Source organism: Alligator sinensis, unplaced genomic scaffold, assembly GCF_000455745.1.
Source record: "Alligator sinensis unplaced genomic scaffold, ASM45574v1 scaffold628_2, whole genome shotgun sequence".
Classification (NCBI taxonomy): domain Eukaryota; kingdom Metazoa; phylum Chordata; order Crocodylia; family Alligatoridae; genus Alligator; species Alligator sinensis.
This window is the reverse complement of record NW_005841833.1, coordinates 4,705,209-4,729,859: the sequence shown is the minus strand read 5'-3', so window position 1 is coordinate 4,729,859 and position 24,651 is coordinate 4,705,209. Positions and strand designations below refer to the sequence as shown.

Below are 24,651 nucleotides of genomic sequence, written 5' to 3'. Positions count from 1 at the left end.
AGGCAGGGCTGCCACCCCCAGTGCTGCTCTTGTGACGAGTTGTGTCCTGCCAGTCACAAGGGTGGGTGGACAGGGAGGCCCCTGGTGTCACGTGGGGCTCGCAAAGTGGGTGCCTCTGAGCCTGAAGGGCAAGGGGGCTGAGCCGGGAGGGTTTGAACCGTGCACGTGGGAGCGAGGCCCCCCCGGCCTGTGGTGCTTGAATAACCCTCTTCCCCTCCATGCAGCGGCTTCGCCTGCAGCAGCTCCGTATTTCCGGCCTGCCGGCAGCGGTTACCATGGGAACGGGCATCACTACAAACAGAACCGGGGCTGAGCTGCGGCGGGTGAGTCGGGGAAGGGGCTGGGGGCAGCTGGGCTGGGGTCCCATGGAGAGGCCGGGTGGTGGCTAGACCCTAAGGAAGTCAGGTGTGCGGGAGCCTGGCAGCGTGTGGGCTGGTTTGGGGAGCTGGAGAGGAGGCTGCAGGGGCTGGGCAGGACCGTGGAGGGGTCTGCACAAGGCTACAGGATCTGCGGGGCTGCTGCGGGAACGTCCCCTGGGGGCCAGGCAGAGCTGGCCAGGAGAGGGGCAGCGGAGGGGTTTCAGAGCCGGGCGTCCTAGCTCGGTCCCTGTCTTGCAGCTGGGTGGTCAGGCAACCGCCGGACCTGGCTTCTGGCGCAGGGAAGTCACTAAGGAGTTAAACCCTGCTCCGTCGTGGGCCTCCCTCAAGATGACTGTGGCTTGGCCGGTGCAGAAAAATGTGCTGAGCTGGAGGAAAGCATGCCGAGTGGTGGGGGTGAAAGCAAAATGTGTTGCCCATGTGTGTGTGTGTATGTGCCGGGTGCGTGCACGGCATACGCTCCGCTCTTGGCACCTTCCCCCACTGATCCGGACCTGCACGTCCCTCCTGTGGCTCTGCCTATAGGACCGATGCTGTGTCCATCAGACTGCACTAAGTGACACAGGCTCAGAAATGCCTCCCAGGGGAAGAGGCCTCCGAGCCCTGTCACCGCTGGAAGGGTTTTATGTTGGAGTGGGCCCAAACTAGGCCCCTCCGTTCCCATGTTGAGCCAGGCTTCTTGGCTCGGATTGAAAGGGCTGGACACAAACAGGCTTTAAGACCTGGGTTCCAGTTGCTCGCCACATAACATCCATTTAGGAAATGTGCCAGGGAGGAACAGTTAAGTGCTGAGAACTGAGAAGCTGTGCTGGGCTTTTAACCCACTGATGTGTGTTTTGGAAGGATGTGTGTAGGAGAGGATGGATGATGATCCTGGTGAAACCCTGTTGAAGGGATCAGCAAGAGGAGGCACTGAAAATGGTGCAGATCCACCAGGAGCTCTGCAGGAAGAAGAAGCGTCTCAGGAGACCGAGTCACCGAAGCAGGTCACAGAAACCTCCCTTGAGAGGACGCAAGGTGACCTGGGGCCTATGGATGTGGTGCAAGCAGACTGTGCTGCTCCCGAGGCACCGCCTGAAGAGAGCGAGCTGCGCACCACGATTTCACATGTGAGTATGAATGTAGCAGGCATCCACAGCAAGGTCCCTGCATCTGGTGCATGGGATGTCACAGAAAAGGGTACAGGAGGCCTGAAATGGGCTCGTCGCCGATGGTGTGACCTAGCACTCAAAGCAGCTTTAATAACCAGTAGGACTGCAGTGTACAAACGAGTGACAGTCCACGGCATGATAGTTGGCTGAGGAGCTGGGGTGGTAGAGGGGACGATGTGGCATGGATGAGATGATTTTGCAAAGCATGTATTGAAGCCTGTGTTCATTTGAAAGGATGCCGTAGCTGACGTCCTGGAGACGCCATCCAACGAACAAGAAGAAGCCACAGAAATACTGGAGGATGCGGATCACGGTGAACAGCTTCCCCCAGCAGAGGCTCAGCCTGAGAGCATGGCTCCCACTGTGCTGTCGAGCCCTGTCAGCAGGGAGCAGGTGTGTGACGCTGCTGAGCTCCCATCCGAGGGGAGAGCAGAAGAACCTGCAGAAACGACGGGGACATCGGAGGGTACGGGACCAGACGAAGAGCTGACTCCTGCGGAGCCTCCACCAGGGAGCGAGAGGCTGACACCTCCACGCCCCACCAGCAGCGATCAGGAAATGCAGCAGCTGGGTCAGGAAGCCCAAGAAAGTCACCAGAAAGGTCTGGGAGGCGAAGACCAGGGGAGCTCAGTGGAGCAGGAATCCCGGAGCAGTGAAGGAGGTGCTGTCATGGGCCAGGAAGAGGAGAGGGCGTCAGCGGTGTCCTCAGCCACTCCAGGCTTGTTGTTTGAAGAGCAGAAGCATGAGAAAACACATCCGCTTGTGAGTATTACACACACAGTCCAGAGCCCTGCCAACCTCAGTAGGAACACCAAGCCTGGGGATATCTCAGAGACTTCCCCTATGAAATCAGTTTTTAGCTTCCAGAGGGAAACGGCTTTGATTATCAGACTTATTTTTTCAACTGAAAGTCAGGATGCCTCTGTTAGGGGCTGAAATCCAGGTCTGAATGTTCTGCCAAAGCAGCTTGAATGGGTCAGGGGGCAGTTTGCTGTGGGAAGGGTTTTGCTCTGGCATGGCACCATGGGCTCCTACCCTTCACTGTAGGGGTAGCTGCATTTCGGAGGGCAGGGAGGCCACTACAAGTGAAGTGCAGCGAGCTCCTTCCAGGTGAAAGGTGCCATCGAAGTGGAGGAGACCGCGCTTCAGAAATGTTCTCGTGCTGCCTGGCATAAATGAGCACAACCATGTTTTTCTTACAGAGCTTGTCTTGGGCCTTTGGTTACAACAGCAAACTCCCTGTTTACAGCCTGCTCGATGAGGAGAACAGGGTGATCCTGTACGCTTCCGCTCACACTGCTGTGATCCATGATGTTTTCAGGAATAGGCAATATCACCTGCAGGTACAGAACGCCTTTCCTTCCCCACCCTGTCCTACAAGGGCAGGCCCCAACCCCACAGAATGATCTGCAAGTACTGAATCCAGCAAGGGAAATGGAAGACTCCTGTACATTTTATGTCTATGAAATCTAGCCGGTGCCAGCTGCATTTTTATTCCTCTGCCAGTCAGAAGAGCATTCATGAGTCCTGCTTATAATCAGCTATCTCGCTGTACTGTGGTGTTATGGTCTCATCTCATTCTTATTTACAGGGGAATATTTACAGCCTGCTTGTCTTCGTGGGTATGGAGCCCCCTGCATGTTTTGGGCAGTTCTTTATGAATACCGTATTTTCTGCCATATCACATGCCCAAATAGAACACGTACCTTTATTTTTTGGAGGCTCTAAACCCCACTTACTATCCCGTTGCAATGTGCAGTTAGGGAAGGAGCTTCCCATGGGGTCTGGAAATTTGGCAGGGGCATGGGGAAGGGAGGGAGTGGTGGCAGCATTGATGGCTATGCTTCCCCCCTCCCCCCCCAAAAAACACAAACCCAAAAAACCAAAACAAAACAACAACAATTTCTTGACCTATAGGGGAGCCCTTTCTGTTGTGCATAATGTGCACCCAATTTCCCTCAGCTAGTTCTGGCAGGAAAAGTTGTAAGTTATGTGATAAATGCAGCGTTGTTAACAGTGCTCTCGCTTAATGCTGATCTCTGAAACGGATCTACATTACATGGCAGCCTTGTTAAAGATGCTGTTTTGTTATTTGTTATGAGCATTATGCAGTCGATGGCCTCCATGCTTCAGGCACAACATGGTCAAGACAGGAGTGAGGGGTTTATTGAAGGGGTAAAGAAAGGGGGGGGTGCTGGTGAAGGTGAGCATGAAGGAGTGAGACGCAGGGCCTGGAGGCCTCTTCAGGTGCAGGGGAAAGCATGTGAGGCTTAATTAAACCTTCTCCTGCATCTTTCATGGCAGATTTCTCCTTCTCACTCTGCAGGGTCACTCAAATTCTATTTCTTGTCTGTGTGTGAGTGTAGACAAGCGGTGGATTGTGACAGCCGACCAAGGACCTGATAACCTGGTTATTGTGTGGGACGCTTTCTCTGGGTAAGATCAAGCCCCTGTTTGTAAACCTTTCAATTAGCAATTCCAGCTTCTGGTTTGAACTGAAATAACAGCATGGGCCAAGCGAGCAAGCAAGGAAAATGGACAAGGCCACAAAGGAGCTGATGATGGAGTAAAGGCTTCAGTGTAAAAGTGCCTCCGTGCTGATGATCCTTGGGATAGGTCAGAACCCCTTCGTTAAGCCTAAGATTTGCAAGCATCCTTGCCCAAGGTCAAGCTCCTAGTCCTTGGAATTGCGGAGGACTATTTTTCCCTGCTTGAATGGCCGCATGTGCACAGGAGTCTGTCTCCTGCTGATGTTGGGGAGGGTTGTTGGGATCCTATTTGAATTAGTTTATGACAATTCAGGGTTGTTTGGGTATAATTTTTTTCATTCTGATGAAAAAGGGCTCCCAAAATGGCAGGCTGTGGAATTTGCCTGGAGGGGGAAAAAAAGAAAGCAGAAATAATATTGCAAGCCGGTGTCACTGTACTTAGCCTACGTGCATGCTTTGCTTTGCAGGATTCCTGTGCACACTATATTCGGCCATCCAGGAGATGGGGTCAGTGCTATTGCTATTTCCCATGATGCTAAGTATTTGGCAACCATCGGTGCTGGCAAAATACAGGTAAAGGAAAGGTTTTCCCTGCTGTGTCCTGCAGTGACTAAAGCCAGTGAACTGGCACTCGTGTAACTAAGAGGGGGATGTGAACCGGAGATCAGCAGAACCAGGGTGGGCTCAGTTTTGCAAAACCACCTCTGCAGATTTGATTTTTGTAAGTAGTGCATGCTGAGCTACCGTTTCCATGAGTGCTGCCGAGTTCAGATGCAAGCTTAAGCCACAAATGGAGATGCTGTCTTTGATGCCTCTCTAACTGAATAACTCGAGTACAGCAGGAAACCCGGTTACTTTACGCTGCAGGCAGGAGAACGGCAGGGATTTCTTTGTTGTTTTCTGTCTACATTGCTATTCTGTTTTAAGATCTGAGCAAAGAGGTAATGGGAGCTCAGCTGGAAAGGGAGTTCACCTTAAAGACAGTCTTGCTATACAATATACATCTCACTTGGAAGCCAGGGGCTATGCCAGGAATTAGGCTAGCGGGAGACTGAACTCAGTGTTGATGATGTCTCTTCCTCCTTTTTCATCGTTAGAGATCAGGATGAGACTATCAGGCTCCTTTTCACCTGAGTCCTGAAACCACAGCCAGTATCATAATTGCCCACAAGATCCTGCATCCTCAGGCCAATCTACAGTGGTCCAAGAGTTAGTGGTTTGTACAGAGGGAGCAACAGCAAAAGCAGTTTATAACGTGCGTGTGAGGAGCAGAGACCCACCTCTCTCGCTTTGCAGTTCCAGACAGTGTGTGAGCAAAGGCTTGACAATGCCGGATGTTGGCTCGTGACGTGGCCTACCCTGGGTGTGGAGCACGGCCACTTAGCGCAAACTTTTTGCTTGCCAGCGAGGCCAGGTTGGACTCTGTTTTTTTGGTTTCCCCCATGACACCCCACAGCAGGAGCTGCTGCACTGTGTATGAGCAGGATTTGGCCTCCTGAGTTGAGTAGGTTGTAGAAAGGCACCTTGGTGTAACCCTGCTCTCCCCTTTGTGTCAGAGAGTGTGCATTTGGAAGTGGACTTCGTCTGAAGAGAAACCCCAGTGTAGCATAGAGCTGGAGCCCAGATTTGGGTACCAGGTGAGTGATCTGGTTGTTAAAGGGGGCTGGCATTGTGGGAGCCATTGTAAAGTCCAGAGGATCTGGTCTCAGTTACTCCAGTCCTGCACTTGGGGCTGGGGCAGGGTAGATGGGGCCCAAGCTGGCTTTGTGTTCTGGGGCTGTGCAGGGCCATGCTCAGCCAGGGAGACAGCCTCATGGCTGCTGTAATTTCCACTCTGCTTCCAGTGATTCTGGGAGGACATGAGAAACAATGACTAGCCATAAAGCAGTACGCTCTAACCATGTCTGTGACTGCTGCCGCTGGGGTGACCTCTGGAACAGGTCCATTTTTCATAGGTTTCTACGCAGGGGCCTGGTTCTGTCCACTTGACATTCAGAGAGGCAAAGGAGAACCACAGTGGAACCGGGGGTCATGCCCCAGGTGGTGAATTCAGTGATGAGGGACATTTCAAATGGGAGCAGATCATAGTTGAAGCGTAGCAAGCTTCCCTGCCAGTGAGTTGGAGTGCTGATTTATATTAACACCATGGCCAACATGGATTTTGACATGATTTTACCCTTTTACTTTCAGAACTACATTACTTTCAATCCAAAAGATCATGGAGAGTTTGTCAGTAACAGTAAAACTCAAGTGATATTTTACCTGTGGGTAAGTGGGAATGGTGGGGAATGATGGTCTCTAGACCTTGTGACACAAGAACAGGTGGATCCTGCCAGGGAAAAGTCAGCCCAGCACTTCATCCACAGACCTTGGACCTCAGTGTGCACTGAGCATGCGGCGGTCCTGGGCGGGAAGGCATATGGGAACGCTGTCTTCTCGGGAGGCAGTATGGTGTATGGAAAGGACACCTGCCTGGCTGCAGGATTCCTGCCTGCTCTTCCTGGTTCTGCCACTGACCTGTTGTGTGACCTTGGACAAGTCACTTCTCTTCTTCCTTCTTATATTTGTCTTGCCTGCTCCTCAGGGCAAAGGATGCTGCTCCCAATCTGCTTGCAGAGTGCCCAGCTCAAAAGGCCCCTCACCTGGGTTGGGCCTCTGAAGGCTGCTGTCATATAATAATAATAATCAACCTGATGCAAAGTTGGTGCCCAGATAACACACACAGCAATGGGCGTGTTCAGTAGAGCCTCTCTTTTGATTGAAGTCTGTTTTGAAAATGCTTGTCTCTGAGTAACCTGCTCTCTGCGTGTCTCCTCAGGACAGTGATGGGTTGCGGTACAGTGCCCCTCTTCTAACTGACAGAGTGAGTATTGTAGATGAGCAGCAAGGTTTCCCCTGCTTTGCTTTTCTTCTGGCTGTGATGCCTGTCTGCCTCCTTCAGCAAGCACAAGGTCTTGTTTGGAGTGATCTCGCTAAGTCCCAGTGCATTACGGTGTGTCCCTGGGTCTCTAGCTTGGAGGACGTGCTGGCTCGTGGAGGGGATAATCCGTGGTGGGAGATGAGCTCAGGGTGGGACTCCAGAAGTCCTGGTATACTTGTGGCTGAGACCCACTTCCTTTGGCCTGCATGATAGACCTTCTTGTGCTGGTGGAGTGTCCCTGCCTTGGGACTAGACCTCCACAGTTCCCAGCTCCCACTCTTGTCTTCCCATCACACTGCCTCACCTAGGCAGGGAACTAGAAAACCCAGTAACAGCTCCCCACTCAGCCAGCTGGTCAAACACTTCTCTAATGGGACCATCTGCCACTTTGCACTCCTCTTTGTGGAAGACCAATACAATTCCCCTCGCCGGGGTAGAATTTTACCCCCTGGGGGCGGTAGCAGCAGCAGAGTGCAGGGGCCGAGTCCTTCAGCAGACACAAACAAGGCATTTTGTTTCCTATGAGGCTGTTTCAGAGGGGTTTTTTCCCCTCCCGTTTTATAGTTGCTTAATAGATGACCTCTCTGGAGGAGAGGGTCTGCATACACTTTGCAGAGAACATCATGGTTGGTGTGGGGGGGTCTCTGCTTCTTTTGCAGACGTTCAACAAGGTGGTAGGACTCTTCAGTCAGTCCATTTTCCACTTTAAGAACTTGCAAGCTCTGACGGGCACTTCAGGTGGGAAGCTGGTGGTGTGGGATGCAGTCTGCCCGCCGTCCGGGCCTGCTGACTTGTCCGTCAAGCCATATAATATGAAGGCTATTAAACTGATGCACCTGCAGAAAGATGCCCTCACTGTGCTTACAGTATCTGACAGGTAACAGATTACATCCTTCCTGGTTCACCATCTTGCATTTTGCAAACCGAGCTATATAAAAGCTCGGTGTATGTGGCTGGCATGCAAAATCTGTGTGTGTGTGTGTGTGTGTTGCTTTCCACCTGGCATGTACACCGTTCCACATGTGTGTACATGAAGCTAAACTCCTTGGGCAATGGATGGGAATGAAAGCAGGACTTTCATGGACCTGCTGGAGGCTTGTTGCATGGCCACTTGCACCTGTGAAGAGCACGTGCTAAGCTCCGATGTGATTGTTCTCTGCAGGTTATTGTGTGCTGTGACTCGGTGGTGGTGAGTTTTGTGGCTCACCTCAAACAAGTGAGGGTGACGTACTCGGTTTTGTGACATACTCTATTTTGCTCACACACATTGTAAAGTTGTTTCTGTTAGGATTGCTTTCAGTGTCAAGGCGGGTTTCTCAATAGCCCTTTGTGCAGCGGCCTTGCTCTGCTCCCGACAGGGTTTTGTTCTATTGGAGCCAAGTGAGGCTGACACAGAGCACTCTTGAAAATCCCACTGAAAATGCTCCTCTGAGTACTGTTCTTCATAGCCACTCATGTGCAGAGCTAATGGGCCTTTGTATTATTGTGCTCAGTTCAGGACTGGGAGCACCAGAAAACTTGTTGCTCACAACTGAACTATCTTTTCTGAACATCCCAATGTTGCACTTTTAAGGAACTTGGCAACCTGCTGGGGTTACATAAAAAGGGTCAAATTCCTGCAGGAAAACTCCATGGATGTCAGAGGACTTGGGCTGTTTCGCCAGCAGGGAGTGTGGTGGGAATGTAGAGAACCACGATCCCCAGTGGGATAAAGCAGACCTTTGTAATCCCTGCAGGCAGGGAGTATTGGGCCTTACCACCTTAGCAAAGCAACGGGGAAACTGAGTTCATTCAGAGGGGAAAGGACAGTGCCATGTCTTGCTTAACCAATGCTGTCTGCATTTGTGAAACTCCCCAGTCCTGTGCCCCACATGCAAGCACCAGGGCTGTCTACTATCCAAGTAGGATCAGAGCAAATGGGTTTTTGGCTGTCGGGTTAATTCCCTACCTTAACCAGTAGAGGGAACCAATACACACACAACATCCATGATCTGAACGATTCCACGGAGTAGCAGGTCGCAGCACAGTGTAAGCCAGTATATCCCAGCCCCTCGGTGCGGGGCATTACTCTGCTTTCCATACAACTGCACACTTTCAAAATACTGTCCAAGCATTAACTGCCCTTCACAGTGCCCCTGGGAAAGGGAGCGAGTGAAGTGCCATGACACTCACGTTACAGATGAGGGGAGCAAGGCGTGGAATGCTTAAGTGACTTGCCCAGGGTTGCGCAGTGAGTCGGTGGCAGGCTCAGGAGCAGGACTTGGGAACTCTTGTTTCCTCGTGCAAGCTTAATCCTCTAGATAATGTCGTCTCCTGGGGAGCTAAGCATGTGTTTAGCTTGTGCGCAGCAACTAGAGCATCTTTAGATGCTAATTCAGTGTTCTGAGGCCTTGTCCAGAGGTTTAAGTAATAGTTTGGAGATCAAGACTCCTGGCTTCTGTGCATTTGTGGATGCAGGATTTGTAGATGCCAGGGAGGAAGAGGGGATATAAATCATTCTAGATATACCCTGTTCACATGCTCTGTCTTTAACGCATCTACTTCTGCCACTGCTGGAGACACGATACCAGGTTAGATGGACCATTGGTCTGGCCCAATAGGCCACTTTTTATGTTCTTGCTAATGCACTGCATTATTCCCACTTCTTGGAGCTTCAGTTTTCTCCTGTGTGATGTGGACCTGACATTGCTTATCCAGCAGCAGGGCTTACGAGAAAAGGTCTGATTCTGAACACTAGGTTTCCATTAAAGTCTTTCTGTTGTCTTCAGTGGGGATAGCCCTGATTTACATTGGGGGAAAGTGAGAGCGGGATCAGGTTGTGAGTCCTGAAGCCTGCTCCCTCGTAATATGCCCTAGGACCACAAAACATTAGCTTGCCTAATACGCTTTCCTTAACAGACCTGTGTTCTTCCTTTCAGCTATTTTGTAATGTGTGATGTCAAAGGTCACATCAAATTCTACGACGGCCAGCTGCAGCTTGTGAACTGGTACAGCCACTTCAACCTGGGGCCCATCCACTCCATTTCCTTTTCCAAAAGCCCTCCCAATCCCGGTAGCTGCCGCTCAAACTACTCCAGTTCTTGCACCATAGGTGGCCAGCCCTTTATTGTCAGGTGAGTGTCCTCCTGAGACTGAGCTAACCCACTGCCCGGCGCAGAACTGTTGAAATGAGTTAGTGGCTGACAGGCTCTCCCTGCTGTGTTTCTGCCTGGAAGTTGAGCCCAGAGACTTGGGTGTGAAGCTGCGGCTGTTGAGCCTCGTGTCTGCTGCAGCTTCTTGGCCCTGGCGGCCCCTTTGGGAAACATGCAAGGGTGGCAAAGCACAGGGAAGCCTCACACTGGCTCCTGCTGCCAGATTCCCAGTAGCAGTGGAGATCTCGGCTGGGGACAGTGGTTCTGCCTAGCCAGGAACTGCGGCATCTGCTTTGGTCAGGCAGGTTATGGCTTCTCCCTCCCTCCTCCCTGGCTTTCTGTGCCAAATGCAGGAAACCAATCTCTCCTGCAGAACAGGTGGCTGGAAGGGCCTCCAGCCCCACCATGTCACAGCAGGCAGCATCTGGTACTTGCTTACAAAAGAGAGGGAGAGCGAGGAGCTTTGGGCTGAGCACAGGACTGAGAGCAAGGAGCCCCCCGGTTCTGCTGCCAGTGCTTCTCTGACAGCCATGGTGGCTTTGGGTGTGAGCTAGCAGGTGACCACGCCAGGAGTCGCACTTGTGTTGGCCACTAACTGGGGTGGGGGCTGGGACTCAGTACTACTCGGACTGTGCGTAGTAGCAGTACTGAGACCTGAGTAAAGATCTCAGAATTTGTCCCTCTAATTGAAACCAGCCCCTCCCTTGCAGGCCAGCTGATGACCTCTGCCCCATAACAGTTTGGTGACATACCCGTCCCATAGTCTGGTTTGTGTGCCATTCACCTGGTACACAGGGAAACTGCGTTATAGACGCTGCTGAGTGAATGGATGAGCAGCCATTCTTGTGCAGGGCGAGACTAGCTGTTCACCCAGTTATCAGCAAGGAAGAAGCTCTCTTTCTAGTCTGCACCTGTACAGTTTGGCAAGTGGCTTCTCTCACTTCACGCCTAACAGGAATTTTATCCTCTCCACGTTGGATGCGACTGTGCTGCATGTTACGCCGGAGGGAACCAAGCTGGAGAAATTGTTGGAGGAGGCCAAGGAAGCTGTTAATGCCATCTCTTGCCATCCTACCCAGCCGCTTCTTGCCATAGGAAGTCACTGTGGGCTGCTGAAGGTGTGGGACTACCAGCAAACCCAGTACTTCATTAGCAGAATATTTACTGGGGCCAGCATCCAGTGTCTGTCCTATGACCCAGAAGGTATTTTTATCTTGATGTCTTGCTACACGTTAAGCCTCAGGCTTCCTGTGATGACTGAACCACGGAGTAATGATCCTCTGGTGCATGTTTTAGGTTCTTCCCTGGCGGCTGGTTTTACTGATGGAAGCCTTCGCATCCTTGATAGTATTTCTCTGGACGATGACTGTAAAGAGTTCAAGTACTCGAGAGGCTCGCTGACTCATCTTTGCTTCTCCCATGACTCCCAGTATCTTGCAACTGCTGTAAGTTTCTCTCTTGATGTATGGCTCTTCTCCTTGTAACGTCCTCTGGTGGGACTGGAGCTTTCAGACCATCCTGTAATGTAATTCTGAGAGGACAGCTGGGCCAGGGGCTCACAAGCAGGTTAAACAGACACTTGGCTAAGATGATTTAATCAGGAAAGATCTTGTCTTGGCAGGGGTCTGGACTAGATGACCTTGAGAGATCCCTTCCACCCCTACTTTCCTGTGATCCTATGCCTTTGGAATGGTCTCCTTCTCTTAGAGCTGTTTTGCTCAGAGGACCAGCTATGTTCAAATGGCATCACCCTCCTTAAGAGACCTGCACCCTGTATCTGGTCAGAGCCTTATCTCCTGACTCCAGCAACAAAAGCACATTTTGACTATTGTCCACTCCTGTGATCCCTGCAGAACTGGCTTTGGGAGAGTGAGGCGTCTGTTCTGGCTTTAATCACGATCAGGTGAATTAACCTGGTTCCTCATGTCAGTGTAATGGAGGGCAGTGTTTAAAGGCTCCAGGGCTGCTTTGGGCTTGTAGAATCATAATTATTGATAACAATCCATGAGTAAGAAAGACCCTACACACACGGTCACTGGGAGCTCAGATCCACGGGGGGCTGGAAGTCCTGAAAAACATGGTTTTGGCTTTCATTTTATAACTGCAAGTTGATCGCATTTGCTCTAGAGTCATTGAGGCAAGGTGAGTCTCCAAGGTTCAGTGTTAGCAGTCCCTCTGCACAGCAGAAGCCTGTATTTATATATCCCAGACTGGTCGGTGGCTTTGCTCAGAGCAAGGCTGAACTTCAGGTTTGTTACTCATTAATCACGGCATGTGCGAGTCCTGTTCAGATTCTTTCTGCTTGATCACATGTTTTATCATGATTGCCATTCTGCTCCTTTCCTTTTCTTTGTGGCTATCTTGGCATGCAGCTAAAAAGGCAGCAAGGTTGGTGTGATGAGCAGACAGCCAGGCACGCGACACTGAGATGCTTTTGTTGTTGTTACAGGATGAAAAATTCTCAGTGACCATTTACAAAGTAACCCTGAGAAATGGCAGGAGGTCCTGGGAACATCTTGCAGGGCTTCACGCACACTACAAGCCAATTCGAAGTGTAATATTTGGTGTCCAGTTGGACAGCAGTGAACCCAGGCTCTTAAGCCTTGGGGAGGACAGACTGTTGGTAAGACATTAACCTGAAAGACAGCAGAGTGTACTGATTAGTGCAGAGGCTGTGGAGGAAGGACTCCTGGATCACATTTCCAACCTGGACACAACATTTGATCTCGGGCAGGTGACATTATCCCCTCTGTGTCTTTGGTTACCCAGTGCTGAGGGGGCCTCAGAAATGCTTCTCCATCTCACATTTGGGAGCTGCTCCACCACTCTTGTTGGCCATGAATGGATCTGTCCCTTTGCATGTCTGGAGGTCACAGCTTGGCGCTTGACTTTGCATCCTGCACTAATTTTTTTTGGCTGGGCAGAGCCTCCCTTTGACAGTTGGGACACTTTCCAAGGCCTGCCCGTTTGCTCAGAGTCTAACCCTGTCCCTGTGCTCCGTACTAGTCTTCCTTGGAGAAGTGATGTTACACTGGGCTCAGAAATATCTCCTCCCTGCCACGGTAGAGCAGCAGCAAAGGGTGTAACAGATCCAATCTGCTGCTCCTCCATGCTTCACAGGAGACTGTTACCAGTAGGTGCGTGTTGCAGTGGATGCAGCAGCCCAGCCCCCCAAAGCCTAGTGCATAGGAACACCGGAGGGGTCCCTGTGGTGTGAAGAGTCCCACACCCCGACATAGGCTTCCAGATCTTTCCCACTTGCCCTTGCAGTACAGGCCCCCCTTTCCACTGCAGGGGATTTCTTCCTCCAGATCTGGCCTGTCGAGGTGACCAACTCAAGGATTCAGCATGTTGGGGTGTGCATGGTGGGAGCTGAGTCTTGTGGGGATCCTGGGTGGGCATTGTATTAGCTTAGAGAGTTTGAATCCATATGATGTGTAATAATTATGAAGGTGCAGGTGGGGGTTGCATCACAGCAGATTGCAGGGCTGCTGCAAGGGTTAAAGCAGAATGTGCTGGAGAGGCAGAAACAGCTGAATGCGAACAGGCCTGGGCTGCCCTCTCACAGATGCTGTCATGTGTTGTCTCCCCATCAGGTGGAATATGATCTGGGCAGCAGCAGCAAAGATCAGCTGGTGATCCTGCGAAGGGACCACATCGAGCAGTGCGCCATCCCCTTGTCTTTGGCCTGGTACCCGCCCTTCACGACAGAATCCTTCATCCTCACGACTAACAATCAGTACAAAATGAAGCTCTATAATGCAACGACCAAAATGTGCAGGTACCTGGGAGACCTCTGCCCTCACTGAATTTTCACGCTCAGAGGTCATTCTCTCTGCCTCCCCACTTTCTCTCCTGGGGGACACCAAGTGTGAGGGGCCTCTGCTGAAAAACTTGAGCTAAGAGCTCTGGAGTCTGTGGGGTGCATTCAAGCCACCACCAGATCACACTTTCTAGAGAGGAGGAAAACAGGGAACACCATAGCGTCTCACATGGTGTTCCCCCATAACTGTTTGTGTTATTGTGCAGCTGTGTGTCTGCCTCCAGCGTGCTTTTACTAGCAGTAGAGTCACGCCTTCAGACTCGCACGTGCAGTTCCAGACCAGCGCACAGAAGCATTCTAGAGGAAAAATGCATCACGGTCCATAGAGCAATTGAAATTTTGTATTTTGCTTTAGAAAGACACATCTGGGACCAACCTATGGTTCCCCTCTTGAGAAGATACAGATCCTTCCGGTAACAGAAAGTCAGGATCCTCAGAAGCGATACCTGGCCTATATTGCAAAAGATAAGGTACGGGTCCCTGTATGTCCGGTCAGATGTATCTGTTGGAGTCTTTAGCAGTGACATTGCATGCTGCCCCATCCTGCAGTTGCCACATCTTTTCTAACTTTCTCTCCAGGTGGGTCTGCAGATTTTGCCTGTGGATGGTAACCCGCACAAGTCCTCAGCTTTCATCTGCCACCCGGGAGGTGTCTCCAACCTTGCTAGTTCCTATGATGGATGCTATGTCTTTACAGCTGGGGGTAATGACCTCACCGTGATGAAGTGGGAAATTAATTTGAAGTAAGTAAAAGCTGAGAGAAGCAGCACGCTGTGGTGTGCACTGCACACGTCTGTGCAATCAACTCGGCTAAAGAAAACATTCTCCTGGCAGTGAATGTAAGCCTATAAAGGGATTTTCGTTCTCAAGGATCCCATTCCACCTCAGAAAAACTTCCAAGTCAGACCCTGGCTATTTGTAGTCATTCAGGGCAAGAGTGTTAATAGCGGTAGCCTGACTAATCTCCCTGTTTGTATAAGCTCTCCTTCTTGCAAGTCCTTTTATTACATAGCACTGACATTGCAGAATTGCTGCTGCATCCCACACTGCAGGTGCCTGTTTTCAAGGGACTTGGTGTAAAATGGCACAGCACTGGTTTGCGAGAAGGGTTATGGTTAAAACAGGGAGGGAAAATGTCCAGAAGTGCTCTGGACACATAACAGGGGCTTGATTTTTATTTTTGTATTATTATTTTTTTCCCCAAACATGCTCAGCTCCCGTGAGGCACCTCAGTGAAGACCAGATTCACAGTATGAGCCACCAGGTGCTGAACTCACTGAACTTTGCTTTATCATGAAATCTCTTGGGAATTGTAACTGTGAGGGGCCTGATGCCTGGCAGTGCAGAAGCCTGGAAAGTAAAGACACTGAACGCCTGTAACACAGTGTTGCAGGCTGGAGTGGTGATTAATACATCAGTGTGTATAAAACCCTTTGTATGGGGGAGAGGCTGTGTCAGTACTTCGGAGAACCCTTCTTGCTGGTCCGTAGACAAGGGGAATCTTAAAACCAGGCAGTGGGAGTGGGGGGTTTGGGAAGGAAGGTGGTTTCTGGAGGAAAGTGGCACCTCCTTCCTCTGAAGTAGCTGCAGGACAGAGACACTGGAACAGCATGGATATAACACCTCCAGCCGGGAGAAATGGCCTGTTCCTGGGAAGTCCCCACTATGTTGAAAGAATGGATTTAGCAGCCATAATCCTGCAGGCTCCCCCCCAGCATGAGTAGACGCACTGAGGTCATCGGGACTGCTTGCGTCTGTGAGGACCGCTTTGTGAGAACGAGGCTTTGCAGCCTCAGGCCCTGACTGCGGCAGGACATTGAACGCCATCCCTGTCTGCATGCCCCTTCGGTGCTGCCTTGGCTCAGGTGCCTGGAATTTCCCTTTGCAGGCTTCCCACTGAAGGGCTGTGCCACGTCGGTGTCCAGGGCCTAGAGGGAGAGGCCTGGTTATATTGGTTGCTTGGTAAAGGCAACACACACAGAGGAGAGGTTTCAGAGGCTGAAGTCATTCATTGCAGCGGGGGTGTCAGGGCAGGAAGGATCTCCAGTACCAGCCTGGCAGCAGGTGGCTGGAGAGAGGTGCTCATTCGTCCAGCACTACCTGCAACTGGGGAGCCTATCCTACACGGCAGAGCAGCCTCAGGCTTAAAAAAGAAGGGGATGGAGCTTCCTGCTGTGCAAGCTGGAATTGAATGGTTGAGGGGTGTGCATGTCTCTTTTTTGTAGGGACTGTTGACCCCCCCCCCCCGCATCTAAAATGGGAATGTATCCTCTCTGCTTTGTGATAACTCAGCCCTGCTGAGCATTGCTTTTCCCTCTGGCTGGATTCTTTTTTCTCCACCCCCCCCCCTTTCTTTTGGAGTGCAAGGAATGGTATGAATTAAAAAAATTAAGAGCTCTCCTCCTCCAACTCCTCCCCCAGCAGAGAGGCTTTACTCCTCTGGCACACACATGCACCCTGCAAATCACTGAGTTGAAACATTGCTCACCTTGACTATGGCAGGTCCTGATGCTTCCCTGGAGATGGCCCTGCAAAAGCGCGGTGCTAACGTTCGTTGAACCTCAGAGCGGCAGAGCAGAGACCTGGCTGGGAAAGCAAAGCTTTTGTTTATTTGTGTTTCCCACTTTATGTGCCAATCAGCCGGGGGGGTGCGGGGTGTCAGAAAGGACGACATTTTAACCAAGGGGATAGAATATAAATGATCCTTTTTTATAAAGGTTGGCCAGCATCCAGGCAACATTGAATTTCTTTGTAATTTGTTTTTGGAGCAAAGCTCTTTACAAGCTAATTATCGCTTTATTGCTGTTTCTGGCATCTGTGGTGTCTCCGCTATGTTTAGTGTCCAAATAACTTAATTATAAAAGCTTGTCAAAAGCGCAGTGAGCAGTGCAACAAAGGTGCGGGGCACAGCTGGTTGTTATGCACAGGGCCACGCGCACTGGTGTTACCATTGTAGTGGCAGCACCCGGCTCTGTGTCTTGTTCCGTTTTCACGGTGGGAGCTGCTGCTTTTTTGCATCCTCACTGACCCACGTGGCTCTTCTGGCTCCAGCTGCCTGCGACACTGAAATGTAGAGCAGAGATGATCGCGCCAGAGCATTTTTAGCATATGTCCCCCAGATGTGGGCCACTGTCATTCGCTGGAGGAAAGGCAGAGCCTGGGTAACTGGTATCAGTGACTAACAGGGAGGGAGCGTGTGGAATGGTTGGAGCAAGGGAACACAGGGCGAAAGTATGTGTGTTCTGCCGTGAGCTCAGTGCCTTAGCCCTTCATGTGTTCAAAATGCTGCCCTGACATTAGCTACTATCTCTGGGAGGTAGCAAGGTTAAATACCAAACACTGAGGCTTCAGCGAGTCAGTGGTGAAGCCAGGATTAAAATCTAGGAGCTCCTAGCTCCCAGCCCTGTGCTCGTTCCTGTAGGTGTAGAGGACTGGTTAATAATCGTTACTTCCCTGGGTATGTAAAATATCGTGGAGATCCTTGGATGAGAAGTGCTGATGCAGTGCGGGCTGGTGATGAAGGAGCACCTGGCTCAGTGCAGAACCGCCTCTCCTGTTTGCTCGGAGGTGGGCAGATCTGACTGACTTGGCAGTTGTCATGGGCAGAGGGGGGAGAATGACATCTCTCCTTACACAAATGCATTCAAAGCTCTCCTTCTTTTCTCATCCCAGTGCTTTGGAGGCTGCTGTTTCCCTGGGTGGTGAGGATTTGATCCCATTCTACAACCTGCTGGATGGTGGCAGAGACGGCGAATTCTTCAGGGTAATTTAAACTCACAACAAATGTTACGTGGTAACATCTGGTTAAGATTTTAGATTTAATTCATACCAGTCTGGCAATTTTTTTGTGTCCAAATCTGCTTTAACAACAATCTCATTGATATTCCTGTTAGTAAATCTTAAAAGAGGCTTATCTTCTGTGCCTATTGGGTAACTGCTCTTTGCTTTATTTCACTTAATTCCGTCTCAGGAGCTGGAGGACTATTTTTACTATGCACAGCTGCGGAGCCAGGGCATCGATACAATGGAGACCAGACAGGTGTCAACCCACATTCCCTTGGAGGAAGTTCCTTTTGTAATGCGAGCCATGGGGTATTATCCATCAGAGGAAAAGGTTTGTGTGGCTTTGTTATAGAGCATGATTGAGTTTACAGAGTACGTGTGCAGGCAGATCCCGATTTCTGGCCTTAAGCTGTTCAGTCTGGATCCAGGGTGCTGTGACTGTGGTAAGAATTTGGCTCTTTACTTTGCCCTATGCATTTTTTTTTTTAAATATTCAGTGCTTTTCGGGAACTGGGTGGCTCCAGGAACTTGAGATCAATCCTGTCCAGGTCAGGAGAGCTCACAGGTTTTCCTCTGACAGCTGAGCAGTGGCCTTGGTCTGGTTCCCAGTGGAATAAACATTGAAACACAAAAATCATCCACAGAGGAAACGTTCTGTGCTTTGGAAGGAACTGGGAGGGCATGGAGAATGATTTGAGACCCACCTGGAGTGTCATCTGCTGGTGTTTAGCCATAAACAAAGAGGATCTGAAACTCCTGGCTCTTTATACCATACTTGAAAACCTCTTGCAAGTTTTCCCTTTGTGCCTTGCCATATTTCCATCTTCCCTGGGCCCCATTCAGTGGAAGCTTTGTGCCTTGCAGTGACACTGAGAATAATCTCATGTGGAAAGAGCACCTATAGCTGTGTATGTTGCTGCGTTGCTAGATATCTTCCTTGACTCACCCTGGGGGAGGAAGGAATGTATTCTTCTAAAGCGTGGTGGCTGCAGGAAGCCTGAGGAGTATCTCCTTAAGAAAGTGTAACAGTAATACATTTCAGAGCAGCATCTCAGTGAAGGAAGCAAACACTAAACCGCCTTGAAACTAGGCAACCTTCAATCCACTGCACAAAGCAGATGGGACAAATATAAAAGCACGGAGAGATCATCTGTTTCCAGAGCATTTTCATAAAGAAAAAGCAGAAGGAGAAAAAAAATCAGCATGGGCCCACTAACAGGGCTTCTGGGAATTGGTGCTTTTCTTTTGTGCTTTGCTCAGGCTGGTATGAAACTGAAGCCCAGACCAGCTCACGGGGAATTCAAGTTGCTGTTTTTGCCTGGCACATTCATAGGAGGAACAGAAGTCCATATTTCCATCTTCCCTGGGCCCCATTCAGTGGAAAAACTTGTAACATGAGGACAAAGGCCTAGGGCTGAATGCAAAAGCTTCCCCAGGGAGCTCTTGCGTCAGCGTCCCTTCCTGGGGAGTAGAATGCTTGGTACGTGTTGGCACTGGGAATTGTCCCAGCGTTTAGCTCTGCTTGTCTCTGCAAGGAGGCTGGCTCTTCAAGCAGAGCACAAAGAAGGCATGGAACAGAACCTGCCTTTTGAGCAAACATCTGCAAGGCTGTGTGCTGCTCTGACACAGCGCCAGGTTTCAGGGAGACTGCTAGTGACAAGGACAGGCCTGGACTGCCTGACTGCCCAATAGAAGAACTTCTTTATGAGTGATGCAGGGGAATAAAGGGCAGGATGTGGGACCCTTTGGGCAAATTCCAGCTCTGTCTTCTGCAGTTGCAGAGGGCCCCAGAGGCAGTTCGGCTCCGGATGTGTGCGCGCTGGGAGCGGGGGCAGGGAGAAGAGGCTTTCTGAAGCTCATCCAGGGTGTGCACATCATGTAGCCCAGCTGTAGAGAGAAGAGTCCTCGACACAGTTGTGTCGTGGGGTGGATACACTGCTTTGTGCATTGACTGCCTGAAATCCCCTGACTGGAGATGCAGCTGCAAGGGAGGGTTGCAGGAGCAGCCACGGCATACTGCGCCTGTGTTGTGTGGCATGGCCAGACTGATTCCCGCCCCCCATCTCATTTTGATTTCTGGACATATTTCACAACCAAAGATTTCCCCAGTATATTGCATCCCAGGCAAAATGCTTTCCTGAGACGAGAAAGACCCTGGAGTATTGCTGGCGTGGATGTAATTGTGATTGTAATAAACAGCAACTGCTCTGAAGTGACGTGGTCAGCTAAACGAGGCTGGATTCTAATCATAGTGATACTTGCGTAAACCCCGAGTAACTCAGCTGGCTCCGGTGGAAGAGCCCGGATTTGTCCTGGCATCGCTGAGATCAGAAACTAGCCTCGTACTTTAAAATAAAAGAAGCCTTTTTATAGCAGTGTCTCTTGCCTTGACTTTTAGATTGAAGATATAATAAATGAAGTAAAATTCAGTGAGTACGTGGCTACTGGGAAGCAGGTTACCAAAATCAATTTGGGAGATTTTATCAAACTCTACATAAATCATCGACCAGCATTTGGCTTGTCGGTTAAAGAAATACAAAGTGCCTTTCAAGTTCTTGGCTATGAAAATGAGAACGGAGAAAAAGTTATTAAGAGAGGAGACTTGCTACAGCTGCTTCAGTGTAGAGGTGAGCAATTATTCTTCCGGACATTAGCATGAGGTTTGCTGGTTCTGTCCCCCAGTTTGAAAGTATCAATGGCAGAAAAAAAAGTGAGTCAGAGACCTAGCTCTGTCCCTATGGTTTTACCCCATCTGTCTCACAACTTAACATTAAATAATTAAACACATTGTAGTCTCCTCTTTGGAAATCACTGCAAGCTTGAAGCACCCCCACTGCTGCATGCAGAGTTCCAGACCTTGAAAATTATTAAAGTGACATTTTATACACTGATACACTCTCCAAAAAATCAGTAGCAGGAATTGAAGGGGAATCCAGAGGTGAGTGAGGAAAGCAATTAGAGGCCTGGAATGAACTCTACAAAGCGGTACTGTTTGGCTTAAAAATCACATGAATGAAAGGGACTTGAACAAAGGACTTGATCCTATGACCCCAGCTGAGATCCTATGACCCCAGCTGACTTCCTGCCCTTTGGGCGGGGGGCTGGACTCAGTGATCTTCCAAGGTCCCTTCCAGCCCTAATGTCTATGAAATCTATGAAAACAAATGTACTGAACATTATGAATGATCCCAACCTTGAGAAGGTAAATACTGGTAAGGTACTTCTACTTCCATTTTTTATTATAAGAAGAAGTTGGATGTTCAATTAAGTTTAAAGGAAGCAAGCTTAAAAACATGCAAGGAAATATTGTTTATTCAGCAACAAATCAATCTGTGAAGCCCATTGTCACAAGGCTTCATCGAGGTGAAGGGCTTCTTTACAGAAGGATGTTGACAAGAACTAGACGTTGATATGAATGGTGAGAACATCCACAAGTAGATATATGAAGCAGGATAAAATATTTGTGTAAGAGAAAGAAACACTTGTGCTCTAGGACAGAAGCTGAGCATTAACTGGGTTGGCTTAGGAATACATTGTTCTGTGCAGGTTATTCCATATGAGTTTCTTGCTCCTGCTGTGAATGGCTGTGGCACAGGCCGTGGCACATATAGAGTACTGGACTGCATGAGCTACTGGGATTTCCTTTGAAAAGGAAATTGCAAAATGACTCAACAAACCAGGTCCAGTAGAGGCCCCCCCCAGATATGAGACACTTTTATAGTGCACTCGAACAATTTTCTCTAGGATTAAATTTCTTCCATGAGGATCATTCAGTGTGAGTGGTGCTGGCGGCACCTTGAAGGAGCCCCGTGACTTTTTCAAACCATGTTACTTTGGCTTCCCACTACTCTTGCTCCAGATGTGGGTTAGGTTTGCATGAAAGATATTGAAATCTTAATAAGAGACTGTTTTCATTTTACTGTATGCAGGGGAGCACATGACAGAGGAGGAACTGGCAGAGTGTCTTTCCACCCTGCTGGGCATGAATCCTGAGGGAGGAAGATCTGAGCTAGGTACTTGTGACCCCACAGGTAAACACTTAATATTCTGCAAAGCACAGAAGTTTAAATTTCTTCAGCTCCTTTAACACAATAATGCAACCTGCAAACCCTATCGCCCTCGGTCCAACAGCTGTCAAAAATGTGCATCTGAGATTGCAAACGCAGTCAGAGTGCACGAATCAAAGATGATGCGTAGCCCTAACTTCCATGGGTATTGGATATTCATGCCCAGTCTATGAATCAAGTGTGCCAATGTGTAACAGTCTAAAACAGCATCCAGTGAGAGTTTTCTGCAAAGGATCTCTGCCTGCTGAAGGTGCTCTTAGAAGGAACTGCTTAGTGGCATAAGCCCCAGCCTTGATTAAAATAAATTCAGAGTAGGGTAGAAATACCACTGTTTCATTCTGAGGTAGATCCATTAAGTGCCGCACAATTTTCTGGATGTGGGGCTTGCAGATGAGACTTTGCTAACCAAAGACCAGTATATTCTGCACATCCCAGGCCGCCTTTGTAAGAATTAAAGCTTAAATCTGTTCTTTTCCCCCTACATTACTTGAAACAGGAAGTCGCTTTAGTCTTTAAAGCAACTGAATAGTTTTTTGAAATCTGAATAACCATATCCGAGATCGAGCACATCAATAATGACATTAGAACCATTTTAAAGGCATTCACAGACAAGGAATGAAAATAACCTCGTCACGATTCGCACGGTCAGAAATGGAAGAGACCGACTACAGTGCGTAGATCACTTAGTCTGTGTCTAGTCCTCAGTGGCTGTAGGGAACGTGCTGCATCTCATAGGATCAGGCCCTTCTTTTCTCCTCGCAGGAGATGTATCACTTTAACACTTAACGCTATTTAAGACCTCTTTTGTATACCTTTGTGGACACTTTACCCCCAGACTACTGGTTACCAGTGTTAGTGATCGGGGAAACTTGACTGTTTTGTGGGGGGGTGTTTGGCTTTTTTTTCCCCTCCAGGTGCAGCAGGTTTGATTGAAGAAGAAATTCCAGAGGAAATCACAGCAGAGATATTCACTGCTGACATTCTTGGCTTACCTATTCCTGAACCAGAAAAAAACAGACTAGAAAAAACAGATGGACGCATTAGCAGTGAAAGGTCTGGAAAGGTATAATTGCCATGGCGTTCGTAGTTTCCTTGTATTTTTTTTTTAAGAAATAAAGAGAATTTCAGGTGTATGGAATTCCAGGGGATCCTATCAGATCGGTGTTATCAAGAGATTAGAAATACTCCCAAAGACTGGCCAAACAGCACTGCGGCTTGGGTGGCTGATCAAGAGGACGTGGCTTGCTCTGTGCGCAGGGTAGGAAACACCCAGTAAACGCCCTGAAAGACGCAAAATCAGGAAGGGTTAAATGAACGTGCGGCTAACGCCAGCATCGTAGTTTCCATTGCCGGTGCCTCTCCAAGGGGTGACACTGCGGTCCTGCTCCCAGACCATCCAAGCCCGTTAGAGATGCATCGGTTTCAGGGAGAAGGAAACCTGAACCGGTGTAGTTGCTTTATGCCATTAATAATCCTCCTTCCCAAGAGGGTTCTTCCTGTGCCTGGTAATGCTGGTGTCAAGGCAGGTTTACATCAGGGCTCAGCGCGAAGCTTCGGTAATGTATTCCAGTCTCAGCACGTTAAAGTTTGTTCACAAAAAACGGGCTGTCAAATAGCAATTAATAAGTACAGTATCTGATGATATGCATTGATAAGTGCAGTATACGTTACGCCTGGATGGTTAATTAGACGCAGATCCAACAAATCTCAGTCGAAGGAAGCGCATTCTATTTAGGGACGATGATTAAAAATTGAGTTTCCTTTTTTTGCTCCTTCGACTTTGTTTTTCTCTCTGGAAATGTTAATTCTAATTAGCCGTGTAATACCAATGGGACAGCATCTTACTCGGTGTGTGTGTATAAACAGCATAATGAAGCTGATGCAAGTTGCTGTAGAAAGATTCAGTGAAGAGCTGTTGAGCACATTTCCTTCTTTACATCATCCTCGGCATCAATTTGAATAATGTAGACCCTTGTGAAGTGTTCCTTTCAGCCGCGCTGCTTGTAGGATGGAGATTAGCGCTGGATCGAGCAGAAAGAGCAGGCTATAAAGGGTGTCGTTTGCTTTCCAGCCGCCGTGTAACGAAGGGTCCGATAGTGCAGGGATGTGATACTAGAAAGGCGTCACTTTGCATGACTCCCCCCCTGCCCTCTTTATTGATGTCTCCCCCCGTTCACTGATCCTATTGATGTCTGCTGGCCCCTTTATCAGTGCCATTGATGTTTCCCGTTTATCGATGCCATTGATGTCTCCCGTCCCCTTTATCGATGCCATTGATGTCTCCCGTCCCCTTTATCGATGCCATTGATGTCTGCCTCCCCTTCATTGATGCCATTGATGTCTCCTGTCCCCTTCGTTGATGCCAGTGATATCTTCCCCCTCTTAATTGATGCCATTGATGTCTCTTGTCCCCTTCGTCGATGCCACTGATGTCTACCCCACACTTTATTGATGTCTACCCCCCTTCATCGATGGCATTGATGTCTACCTCCCCCTGTATCGATGCCTATATGGATAAATGACGCTATCGACACACACATATGCATAAACGTCTCTCCCCGTGCCTCGCGTCAGGTCCTCGGTGGCTCTAAATCGCCGCGAGTCCGCCGTCTCGGCGGTGTCGAGGCGTGTCTCTGACCCAGCACCGGTTGCAAAGTCTGCGGCGGGGTGCGCGCCGCACTCCCGGTCGCACACTGCCGGCCCTCGGCCTCCGTGCCAGTCGCATGGCACAAGTGGCACCCCCGCACCGGGGCAGTAAGCACGGTGGTCAGGGACGAGCGTGGACCCTGCTCTGTGGTGTGAGGGTCGGGGCAGGGGCCACCTCAGGCGTGGCGGGCGCCCGTGTTTTGGGGCTCGAGGCCCAGGCCCGGCTGGGTGCCTGAGGCGCGGCGCGGCGCGAGCGGGACCCCC

General features: G+C 49.8%; 1 protein-coding gene across 2 annotated transcripts; it reads left to right on the top strand.

The window, feature by feature from the left end:
• Nucleotides 1–286: 286 nt before the first annotated feature.
• On the top strand, nt 287–24,645 carry WDR66 (WD repeat domain 66). 2 transcript variants are annotated; one of them, XM_025199140.1, is made up of 22 exons: nt 287–323; nt 1,221–1,486; nt 1,763–2,290; nt 2,731–2,871; nt 3,855–3,964; nt 4,485–4,590; nt 5,574–5,654; nt 6,208–6,285; nt 6,836–6,880; nt 7,597–7,814; nt 9,856–10,050; nt 11,024–11,271; nt 11,365–11,513; nt 12,518–12,691; nt 13,665–13,849; nt 14,247–14,361; nt 14,471–14,634; nt 17,564–17,654; nt 17,862–18,005; nt 20,073–20,301; nt 21,604–21,705; nt 22,656–24,645. In XM_025199140.1, the coding sequence occupies exons 2-22, from the start codon at nt 1,238–1,240 to the stop codon at nt 22,808–22,810; spliced, it is 3,507 nt and encodes a 1,168-aa protein (XP_025054925.1). In that variant the 5' UTR covers nt 287–323; nt 1,221–1,237; the 3' UTR covers nt 22,811–24,645. The 2 variants fall into 2 exon arrangements, with proteins under 2 accessions (XP_025054925.1, XP_006015325.3); XM_006015263.3 differs by lacking the exon at nt 287–323 and having other exon boundaries at nt 1,189–1,486.
• The last annotated feature ends 6 nt before the right edge of the window (nt 24,646–24,651 follow it).